At 41.1% G+C, this 12,675-nt stretch overlaps 1 protein-coding gene across 1 annotated transcript in view; it reads right to left on the minus strand.

The window, feature by feature from the left end:
- The window catches only part of LOC309568896 (circularly permutated Ras protein 1-like), a gene marked incomplete at its 3' end in the record, with an annotated part of 177,565 nt that overhangs the window by 86,460 nt on the left and 78,430 nt on the right, over positions 1-12,675 (minus strand). The window contains exons 2-3 of the mRNA XM_082274675.1: positions 11,254-11,362; positions 7,078-7,146 (exon numbers count right to left, since the gene is read on the minus strand). Coding sequence (XP_082130801.1) covers positions 7,078-7,146; positions 11,254-11,353 — 169 coding nt within the window. The 5' untranslated portion in view covers positions 11,354-11,362. The remainder of the gene's footprint in view (positions 1-7,077; positions 7,147-11,253; positions 11,363-12,675) is intronic.

A 12,675-nucleotide genomic window follows, 5' to 3' on the forward strand; every position in this document is an offset into this window, starting at 1 on the left:
GTCCACAGAACTTGTTTCCAAAATACATCAGGCTTGTCAATATGTTCATTTGCAAAGTTCAAACGCTGATTTTTGTGGTGAGGACGTAGAAGAGGTTTTCTTTTGATGACTCTTCCATGAAGACCATATTTTTACAAGTATCTCTTTATAGTGGAATAGTGTACCACAACTCCAGTGTCTGCCAGATCTTTCTGGAGAGATCGTGCAGTCAAACGTGGGTTTTGAATTGTTTTTCTCACAATCCTGCGAGCTGTTCTGTCTGATATTTTTTTTTGGTCTTCCAGATCTTGCTTTAACTTCCACTGTTCCTGATGACTGCCATTTCTTAATTACATTCCGAACAGAGGATATTGACATCTGAAAACACTTTGCTATCTTCTTATAGCCTTCTCCAGCTTTGTGAGCATCAACTATTTTCAGTTTCAGTTTTCTAGATAACTGCTTAGAAGATCCCATGGTGCTGATTGTTGGGGCAAGGTCAGATGAGTCTGGGCATTTAAAACCTTTGAGATTGACATCACCTGGTCTTCCCAGACGATGATTGAGAACAATCCATGACACTGGCAGGTCTCAGCCTTGCAAAGGGGGCAATGCATGCTATAAATTCTGCAGGGTGCCCAAACTTTTGCAGAAGCCATTTTTTTGTTTTCTGTAATTTTGAAAGTGTCAATGATGGAAATAAAATCTAACTTTTGTTGACATATTATAAGAATGTCTAATCTGTAATTTGATGCCTTTTGGAGATTTTTCCATCTTTCCTTGGCTTCTTTATGCACATTAATACAAATTTTTACCTGGGGTGCCCAAACTTTCGATCCCCACTGTAATGAGTTTGGCAATTCTAGAGAAATGCTTAAATAATGCATTACAATTTAACTAAAACCAATTGATTTTAGTCAACTAAAATGTACTGAAGATTTTAGTCAACTAAAATACGACTAAAAATAAACAAGTTCAGATGACTAAAATACGACTAAAACTAAAATGGTATTTTAGTCAGAAGACTATGGCTAAAACAAAATCGAAATTTTATGTCAAAATTAACACTGCAGGCATTTCAAACTGAGAATGTGCCAAAGAATGCAAAAGCAAAGGTTACCTTCAATGAAAGCTGCACAAGACAATTGTTGGTAAATTAACCACTTGCCGACCGGTCACGTTGACCGTACTGCGGCAAAGTGGCTCGTTCCCGTCCAGCGACGTAGACCTACGTCGCTGGACTCCTCCCCTTGTGGGTGGCGCTCGCGCGCCGCCGGTGGCTCGCTCCCACTGTATTCAGTCACAGCGGGAGTCGGGCCAGGGGAGGAGCAGCGGCGATCGCCGCTGCTCTTCCCCGATCATCGGGGAATCGAGTTTGGAGATCCACCCGCATGTGTAAACAAAGCGGGCGGATCTCCTAAGTGACAGACAGTGACAGATTGCAGGGTTCAGCATAGCTGAACATGCGATCTGTCCCTGTGTCACTCAGTCACCTCCCCCCACACACGTTAGTAAGCACCAGGCATACATTAACCCTCCCTCTCCAATAAAATTAACCCCTTCCCTGCCAGTGTCATTTTTACAGTAAAAGTGCATATTTATAGCACTGATTACTGTAGTAATGTCACTGGTACCCCCAAAAGTGTCAAAAATGTCAGTCAAGGGTCCGATCTGTCTGCCGCAATGTCGCAGTCCCGCAAAAAAAAATCACAGATCTCCATTACTCGTTAAAAAAAAAACACCAAAAATGACAGAAATCTTTCCCTTAGTTAGTAAACGCAATAACTTTTGCGCAAACCAATCAAAATACGCTTATTGTGATTTTTTTTACCAAACATAGGTAGCAGAAAACAAATTGGCCAAAAATGTAAAAAAATTTTGATTTTTAAATTTTTTTGGGGAGGGGAATTTCATACAAAAAAATGTGAAAAATATTGTTATTTTTTCAAAATTTACGCTATTTTTTTGTTTATAGCGCAAAAAGTAAAAATCGCACAGGTGATCAAATACCACCAAAAGAAAGCTCTGTTTGTGGGAAAAAAAGGACATAAATTTTGTTTGGGCACGACCGCGCAATTGTCAATTAAAGTCGCACAGTGCCGAATCACAAAAAGTGGCTTGGACGTAAGACAGCAAAATCCTCCGGTGGTAAAGTGGTTAAAATGCATAGGCAGCTAAAATCATGTGTAAATATTGGCTTTTACTATAAAGTCAGGCTTGGCCCCACCCTCTCCTAATTTTGAACTTTACTGGTCAGTGAGGTAGGTCATTAATGTATTATTAGGGAGGAGCAGAAGGAGTCAGGGCCAAGCTCAAGAAAAGCTTCTGACCAGGGTCTCCAATGCAGGAGCTTTCCACAATCAACACACAAATTTTGGTGCTAAAAGCAACACCCCTCTGCTAGGATCACTTCTATTACAAATAATATTATCTTGTACTCCTGAGCTTTACCTGATTTTTTTGTTCACTAATTTTTATTATTTAGAAAACATGAAAGAGTTCCATATTCAACAAGGCACTAAAGTGTATGTACATGTAAAAAGTTTACAAAGCTTAAGAAATGTGGAAGGGGGTTGTTTCTAGAGGAGCAGGGTTAGGTATCTGGGGATGGGAATGTGTCAGAACAATAATGAAGAGAGCAGTCGGGAGGCAGGAAACAGTGGAATGAAATGGGGGGGGGGGGGGGGTTGGATGTGGCACATCTCTCACACAAAAAAGGTGGCCCTAAGGAGGAGGGCAAGGGAGGTTGTACATGGTCAAAGAGTCTGTGTTGAAAGAAGGAAGTAAATACAGCTTGATTCAGGGGTCATTCGTGTTTGGGAAATATAGTATGGTATAATTTTGTAGAGCTGTTAGGTTTTCAAAATGGGACACTGGGTTTTGGCTGCCATTAGAAAATTAGTACTGTATTTTCTGGCGTATAAGACTACTTTTGAACCTCAAAAAAATCGCCCAAAAATGGGGGGTCGTCTTATACGCCGAGTATAATATCTCCAAGGTAACCTAAGTATAAGTATTACCGGTAGATGAAAATTAGGGGGGTCGTCTTATACGCCCAGTCGTCTTATACGCTGGAAAATACGGTAATTAAAGCGGAGTTCCAGCCTAACACACTCACCTGTCCAATGGTCCAGCATTGCGGCCGCCCGAAGCCTCGCTCTTCTCCCTCTCTGCTCTCCGGCGCCGGCATCACTGGTGTGGGCACCCGGCTGTGACACTTTGCGGCTTCACAGCCGGGTACGCACACTAAAAATTAGTAATTAACATCAACTGGGTAGTTTTACAGGTCTCAGGCTTTTTGTTGAGAAGTGCATCATAGGATTCTTTTGGAACAAGGAGTCCTTCACAGTGTATAGCAGGTTGATATACCTGGATAGATTCCTTAGCCGTTAGGCATTTCCACGAAATGCATAGGAAGTGACCTTCAGATGGACAGCCATGAAAACAAGTGGATGGGTAAGTTGAGGTTGACTTGGAGATATGTTCAGGAAACAGATACCAGCAAAGGAGCAATTTATTATGTGCCTACAACGCCACAACATTAATTAGCCAAATTTGGCTCTAGTCTTCCTGTGGTAAAGGATGTTTTAGTTCCCCTTCCCTGGCTTAAGGAGGTAGACTACCTTGTATTGAATCTAGTAAGATAGCGTAGATAGAACTAACAAGACAGGGTCCTTGTGGAATATTGGCAAGTTTTCTTTCAAACACTGAGAGAAATGTGACTTCCTCTGCAGCGGAGGAACTGTTTGTTTTGAAGATACTAGAAAACCTCTAGAGGGGCCATACAGTAGGAATCCTGTGGTGAATTAAAGGATTTGATGCACGTTTCACTAAGCATGTATCCAACGTGATCAAGTTTAAATGCTCACAGTTTTTGAATACCAAAGAAATGTATACCCTGTTATAAACATAAACATAACATTTTCAAGGATTGACATTAAAGGAAAGTAAAGATTTGCTAGCTTGTGGAGTATTTTAACTGTCTTATATTTGCAAAGAGTGTTGAGTTTAGTGTTAGAGCTAAGTGTTTAAAAGATAACCAGGTTGGAAGGTTATTATTAGAAATGAGACTGCTAGGGTAGGATTGCAGGGAAATGCATAAAGGAGCCTCACTCAGCAGATTGCCAATGGGCCACTTCAGCCACATGATTTCTGAAAATGTAGGAGTCCAAGTCTCCATTGTAATTTTAATCTGTATAGTACCAATTTTACTACATTTTGGCCTGTACCCTTCCCAATAAAGCAAAAGATTTGATTTTGGATTGCCAAAAATCTAATGGTTAAAATGGAAGAGTATGAATCTAATGATTCATACTCTGAACGGTCTAAGGTTATTAGCAGTGTGTCCCAAGGTTTAGTGTTGAGGCCCTTACTTTTTAACATATTTATAAATGATATTGAGTTTGGGAAAAAAAAGTACAATTTCTGTGTTTGCAGATGACACCAAGCTATGTAGTGGAATAATGTCCTTGCAAGGATGTCTCCAAGCATACAGTACCTCACAAATGAGCTTTAATGTTGATAAAAATAAAGTTCATTATTTGGAAGCTAAAAACATGCATGCAACATACACTGCCTGGCCCAAAAAAAAAGTCGCCACCTGGAATTAACTAAGCAACTAACTAAACTAAGCCTAACTAGCCTATTGGATAGTTACTGCATGTGCCCAAAGAATGAGGTCAACTGACTATCTGAATATACTGAATGACCAGGTTATTCCATCAGTGGATTTTTTCTTTCCTGATGGCACGGGCATATACCAAGATGACAATGCCAGGATTCATCAGGCTCAAATTGTGAAAGAGTGGTTCGGGAGAGCATGAGACATCATTATCACACATAGATTGGCCACCAGAGACCAGACCTTAACCCCATTGAGAATCTTTGGGATGTGCAGGAGAATGCTTTTCGCAGTGGTGCGACTCTCCCATCATCAATACAAGATCTTGGTGAAAAATGAATGCAACACTGGACGGAAATAAATCTTGTGACATTGCCGAAGCTTATCGAAACAATGCCACAGCGAATGCATGCCGTAATCAAAGCCAACTAAATATTAGAGTGTGTGACTTTTTTTTGGTGGTGACTTTTTTTTTGGCCAGGCAGTGCACATTCTATGAGAAAAAAACCTTTGGGAGTCAATGGTTTTTTTAGCCCTCTCCTACTATATCGTCACTTCCGGTGACGTCTTCAGAGCCTGAGGACGTCACCGGAAGTGACGAAATGCGTCAGTTTGGACCGCATTACGTCATCACGCTACCCTAGTTGGAACGCAAGCCGGAAGTTAGCCGCGATTCCGCGAGGAGGACTTGCAGTCCGCACCGCTGACCACCAGGGATAGCGTGTATATGTATTTTAATATGGAATTGAACCTGATGGATGGGTAATAAATAATTTTAAGACGTTATTACGCTATTTGGAGCATTTCTTCTCTATTATACCCGCATACTATATCCCGGAGTCCAGAGGAGCCACTACCAGCCCAGAGGACTACCTACAAGGGAAAAGCCACTTGGCCCAGGGGGCCACTTAAGCCTGAAAGGTCTTAGTGTCATACGACACATAAGACCCACGCCATCTGGTAAGTGACCCACCCTATTTAGATTTGGAACAAGCACTTTGAACGATCAAACCAGAGCACTTGCACTTTTAAGGATAAATATCTACTGAGGACATTAACCATTTGAACACCAGTCACGACTATTGGACTTTTTTACATATATCTCTTATCGTTGATTATATATTTATTCAATTTAATCACAGTCATCTATATATTTTTTTCAGATTATTAATCATTGTCATTTTAATGTCCTATAATATTTAATCACATTCAACTTCACGCTTTTCAACATGGTTTTATTGCTTAAGTGGTAGTTATGGAGACATATTAAGCACTTCACAAGCATAAGCAAATTTTATTGGTAAATCTTTAGAATCCTAGTTAGTAGTAATATAGCAAGCGCTGTATTTGGCCTTCTTTAAAGACCATTCCTTGGCATTTTATTCATTTTTACAGCAGCTTCTTTTTTTTTTAGCTAAATCTCATTCAATTTTTATTATTAATTTATTATTATATTGTCTCTCTAATTTTCATATTTATTGGCTACCCTATATTTGGCGCAGGGAATATACTTTGTATATATTTTCCACATTTATAATATCTGTATATATTTATTCATTAGGTATTTTGTTCATTGTGTTTTTTTCCCTTTTGGTTCAACACACATTGCTCACATCTAGCGCACCCATTTTTTGCACATCACACGTTTACTTTATCAAGGTTAAAGTTTCGGTTGCTGCTGGAGATTAATTTTTTGTTTGCGCACCTCATTCTTCAACATATGTGTAATAACGCCATCATTGATACAAGTTTTCTTCCACTTGTTGACATATTTTTGTTTGTTTAAAGCATAAATGGTAAGTTTACCTATCCAATAGTTTGTATTACATACATAGGCATGCGCACAGGGTGTGCCAGATGAGCCTGTGCACACCCTAATCACTCTGGGTGGCGCAGATTCCCCCTGCTTAAACCCCTGATATTTTACCAAAGTCCCCTAATGGGCCTCATAAAAAACGTGTAAAAATTATTTGAAAAAGTGTAAAAAATAATAAAAAATAAAATAATACAAATAAAAAATACACCAATCTCTGCCCTACTGACATCAATCTCTGCCCCACTGATACTGTTCACTGCTCTACTGACACCGTCAGTATATATATAAATACTTACACATGCACACACATATGTGTTTGAGCTTTGAGGTGCACACCCTAATGCAATAGGCTGTGCACACCTATGATTACATTTCATTTGTAAGAGTTTTTTAACATTTAATTTCTTCTATTGTTAAAGTAGTTGTAAACCTCAAACATGAAATATGAACAAAACATATTCTTATATAGTGTGTACTCAATTAAGAGCACTACGTGTCATTTCTGTCTGCTGCCCTTTCCTCTGCATGAGTTACAGCTGACAAGTTTTCCTGAGAAAAAAAGTGACATAAACTTTTTACTACTCTCTTTTTATTGAAACAAAATATGTATTTTGTTCAACAATTTCGTGATTTGTAGGTAAACCTTTGCACTAAAACATACCATTACCTTCAGAACATGCAACAGATCCTTTGAAATTGTCATAAGGAGCTATATCAGGCACATCGATCCCTGAAATCACAACAAAAGATTCTAAATATATATATATATATATATATATACTATATAAAAAAACAACATGTAAAGTAGAAAATTACACTGAGGTTTTAAAAAGCAAACAGCATTGATTCTCATCATATAATACAGAGCAAAATGCAATGATACAGGTTAATTTTTGCAATGCAAACTGATGACACAGCCATTGAACAGTACTTAAAGGAGAATTACAGCCAAAGCTCGCAGTTCACATTTCATTCTGCACTCCTGTGACCTGTTTTCAGCAGACAGAGGGCTGCAGTCCGCTGTTAGCTGATGTCACAGAGCTGGTCCAGGCTCGGGCCAGATTGCGATAATGGAGTCAGGATTTACCCACCTGCCTAGACTGGCACCCGGAACAGCCTCTCAACGGACCCGCTGAGAGCCTGAGCTGGCCGCTCCTGCCCCCTCCACAGCATAGCACTCTCCAGTGAGCATCGGGGGGAGCAGAGAGCAGTGAGCGTGAGAGAGCTGTGAGAACTGAGTGGTCTGCAGTGTTAGATCCCATGGTTCTCTGTGTTAGAGCCCCCGGGGGACAGATGCACCTGGGTTAGTATGATTCTTAAAAAAAACAAAAAACATACATCTCTTTTAAAGTATATGTAAAAACCTTAATAATATTTTTCTCTTGTTTGTATCCTATTAGTACTGCCAGAAATTTAAAGCGGAACTACACTGCACCTGAGCACCACAAACCAAAAACACTATTTCATTCACTTTTAATATTCAAAGCAAACTACTCTCCCATCCATACATATCTCCATGCTTTATTTTGCTGAGAAATCACTTAAAAAAAAAAAAAACCCCTAGCATTTCTGGCTGTGGTCATCTTGAGTAAGGGCAGATAATTCATGTAGCATTTTCTTAGTTGAATCCATCTGCCCTTAGCTTAGGCATGCAGGCAAAAGGGTGTACATAGCTGAGAAAACCCCTCCTCCCTCCTTCCCTTCTGAAGACCGTTGAAAGGCATGACATCGTTTGCATACCTCCCAACTTTTTGCAATGGGAACGAGGGACACCTATTAGCAAAAGTATGTAGGCATAGGACACACCCCCAGCCACACCCCCTTAAAGGAGAATTAAATACAAAAATAATATTAGTTAAAGCCACAAGTATTTTTTTTCACCACTACTGAAATTTACAAATGCAGCAATTTATAAATTGAATGAAAGGTTTAGCACTGGGAAACACTTTTTGAAAGATAAAAGGTGCGTTTTATATACAACTATATAGATCAGACCAAAATGAGGGACAAATGAAGGGCAAAGAGGGACAGAGGGACTTTGTTCCAAATCAGGGACAGTTGGGCGCTATGCATTTGCCTAGACCTGGAAACCAGGAAGTAACTGAAGAAATGTATAAACGACAAGTTTGAAACAAGTAAATACGATATCCTTTCTATCTATTTACTAATCTAGCAGCATAATGATTAAAAATAGTCAATATTATTTGAGAGAGTGATGTTTCTCTTTAATACATTCACAAATTCCTGTGGACTCTGCAGTGTTATTTCAAGAAGTCTCATCAGCCCTAACCTGTTCAGCTATATCAGTGGTTCTCAACTCCTGTCCTCAGGGCCCACTAACAGGCCAGATTTTAGGTATTACCATGGGGAGATGCAGACTAGGATACTGCAATCCACTGAGCAGCAAATTATATCACCTGTGTATTTCAGTTATCTGGAAAACCTGGCCTGTTAGAGGGTCCTGAGCACAGGAGTTGAGAACCACTGATCTATATAGACTAGACAACAAACAAGTAAAATATGGCACAAAGTAGAGGGGGGGGGGTGGACTTATTTATTGGGGGGAAAAATGAGAAAGCAACAACAATGTGTTGGGTAACATAAAAACACTAAGATTTTAAGAAGGAAGGGGCTTGAATGAGCCCCTTTCTTCAGATGGGATGGTGACAGGCAAAAGCTATTTCAAAAAGAGCTGCTAGTTATGTTTTAGTATAGGTCATCCTGTTACTAGGGCAGATTAGGAATATAGCTTTATGTTAGGTCAAATAAGCCCCCAATCATATCATTCTAGACCTGTAGCTAGGGAGTTTAGATTTTATTCCAGTTTAAGCTTGTTTTCTTCCCGCCCTCAGAGCCTGCCTATGTTTATAAAAAGGGGGCTCATCCGCACAAGCAGTCACTCGCCTCAGGAGAGATCGACGTGTCAAGATTCAGCTTTTCGTCTCCCCCCCCCCCCCCACCCCTTTTTTCCTTCTGTCGCGGTCAGTTTATGCCTGTTTTGGTCCCCTTTGTGTAATGCAAAGGGGGACAATGTTTATGATGGTTGATGTTTAAGTTATTTATGTGTGGATAAATTCTGAAAGTTATTTGGATTTGTTTTGACCCGGATTTTTAATGATCAGGTCAACTTTTAAGTATTACTTTGTTAATGAATTTAACAAGCATTAAACGGCCGCGGCCTTTTGAATTCCAAAGCTATGTGTAGTCTCATTTATTTTAATATAAGTTAAGTTAGTAATAAGTCCTGTCTGCCATCCCATAAGGCTGCAGCTGTCCCAAGGTGGAATTGGAAACCTTAGGATCTGCCATCTAAGTGCAATTAGTCTAATAACAATTGAAGCCAGAGATCACATTGGGCGGCACAGTGGTGTAGTGGTTAGCACTTTCACCTAGCAGCAAGAGGGTCGCTGGTTCGAATCCCAACCATGACACTACCTGCCTGGAGTTTGTATGTTCTCCCTGTGCCTGCGTGGGTTTCCTCCGGGTACTCTGGTTTCCTCCCACACTCCAAAGACATGCTGGTAGGTTAATTGGATCCTGTATAAAAATTGGCCCTACTGTGCATGTATGCGAGTTAGGGACCTTAGATTGTAAGCTCCTTGAGGGCAGGGACTGATGTGAATGTGCAATGTATATGTAAAGCGCTGTGTAAACTGACAGCGCTATATAAGTACCTGAAATAAATAAATTTGGTGACATTGTAAAAACATGTATCCTGGCGGAAACTATGCAGAGCTCAGCAGGGCCACAGCTGGGTCTCTACGATCAGGCTGTAGGAGCTGCTAGGAGAAGACGTTTGGCTGGGAATGTGCTGTGGAAAGCGGCAGGTCAGCTGCAAGATGGAGACAGCAGGAGCCTGTGGAGATCAGCTGAGGGGATGTACCGAGGGGATGGAGGTCTGGTCGGCAGACTGTGGTTACTCCACTGATGAAGACTCTGAGAATGGTGACTGATTAGCCACATGGCAGTGGTGGCAGGAGTCTGTAGCAATCAGCTAGCTGGGTGCAGCATAGGGATGGTAGTCCTGTCAGCAGGCTGGGATGGTAGAGCTGATATCCGAGAGTAAGTCAGGGCTTCCATTGGCTCCCGCTGCTCTCAAGTCAGTCAGCCAATCAAGAGAGAGAGGGGATGGGGCGGGGTTATGGCTCCATGTCTAAATAGACACAGGGAGCTATGACTCGGCTCAGGTGCCCCCCCCCCACCTCACCCCCATAGCAAGCTGCTTGCTGTGGGGGCACTCAACAGGAGGGAGGGGCCAGGAGCACCGAAGAGGGACCCGAAAAGAAGAGGATCTGGGCTGTCTGTGCAAAATCAAATGCACAGAGGAGGTAAGTATGACATGTTTTTTTTATTAAAAAAAAAAAAAAAGAGAGACTTTACAATTACTTTAATATTGCTATATATGCAATAGTCCCCACAGGCCAATTCACACTCATACACACATTTTCTGTGTTCCCCGACGGGCACTTTTTGGCATTTCAGAGTGTTGCCCATGGCAATGGCCCTCAACTTGTGTCTATGGGTCAACAAATGTACCTACCCCATTGATTTCCAGCATACCACAAGACAATGCATTCATTCTGCATTACATGATTTGTCATGTGCTGAGGAGCAGGTAGGTTTATTTACACACACTTGGGTGTTATTGAAAATGAATGGGAATGCACTGCAACATGTTGACGTACCATGCATCAATGTCCATGATAACATGCATTACAAGTGTACAATAGTGCGGGAAGAGGTATGAATTTAGCATCAGTGGTTCCAAAACACATCCCTGCACATCAGTAAAATATTTAACCCGGTTTGCTCATCAGGTATTTGCTCATTCACTTACCTTTCTGTGGCTGTGAGATGTTTATAGAACAAGGATGACAGTGTTGCTGTACATCGCCTTTTGACTCATCAACATAAATGTATCTGCAGCCAAATTCCATCTCAGACACCTGGAATGAACCATATGTAAGTACAAGAACAAAAAAGCCAAGCCCAGAAAAATCAACTGAACAGGTTAATTAGATAAATTATGTTTATTTCACTGGAACAGGGTTGGGGCACTGTAGCACTCCTGCATAAGTTTTATTTATCACATCTAGCAAAATTATACCTTCCAGCTTTGTGAGATAGAAAAGAGAGACACCTAAAATGTACAGGCAAAGGACCCGTCCTTGCAAGTCCCCCATTTACAAAGCACATGAAGAATTAATACACATGAAATTATTGGTTAAACACAAGTGCTTTTTCTCTACTACTTGTCCACATTTTACGGGCTAAATGCTCGATGCTTAGGGTGTTTTCACACTAGCACTTTTGGTGTGCACCTGGGTTCGATTGACGTCAGAATTCGGTTCTTTTTGATGATGTGAACGCTGTTTTTGAACTCGGGTGCGCACCTGCGAACCGTACCCAAATCCACTTGAAAAGGGTGGTCTGGGGTACGGTTCACGTGAACTCCAGTACAGTTCGCTTCTGATGAGAACGCAACCGTACCAAGCAAGCAATTCTATCCATTTTGGCACCTTCTCGTTTACACCGGTTGCCAAGCAACATGAGTACGCTCCAGCTGAAGCTTGATGACACAAGTGTACCGCGGTTCGGATACAAAAATCAAATGTGAACACAGTCCATCGGGGGCAGGGGGAGGGGGTAGCAATCGAACTCGGGTTCGGACCAGGCAATCGCACCAAGTGTGAAAACACCCTTATAGTACCAGTAACAAGGAACTTTATTTCCTAATCCCTCACTTTCGCAAACTTTCTCCATGCTATAAAACCTTCCTCGCAGCCTATTTTCTAATGTTCTTCAGCAGTCGCAGGCACTCTGATGTCCTCAAGTACTCTGATGTCATCAAGTTGCAGGGTAAATAATCCAGCATTGTACAGGAGGACGCTGAGAGACCACCCACAAGCGGGAGTGTAAAGAAGAGTTGAGAATCAGCTGTTGGGCGAATGAAGGATGCGGTAAGTAAAAGTCCTTGTTGCTGGTACCCTACGAATATATACTGTAAGCATTTAACCCAGCCTTTTCAACCTTTTCAAACAAGGGGAACCCTTAAAATAACTTTCCAGTCCCAGAAAAACTCTTGCAAAGATTTACTAAATCTACAGCTCATGGTACATTGGTTTCATGGTCACTGGGAAAAGTGTTCCATACATTTGTAGTTGGTGGGAAGAGTCACCCCTTTACAAACAGCTGAAAAGATCAATGTTGTCAGTGGTTACTTATCTGAGAGGCAGACATTGCTAACTGCTCGAGAAAC

This window comes from Pelophylax lessonae, assembly GCF_965119305.1.
Source record: "Pelophylax lessonae genome assembly, chromosome: 12".
In the NCBI taxonomy this organism is placed as follows: Eukaryota; Metazoa; Chordata; class Amphibia; order Anura; family Ranidae; genus Pelophylax; species Pelophylax lessonae.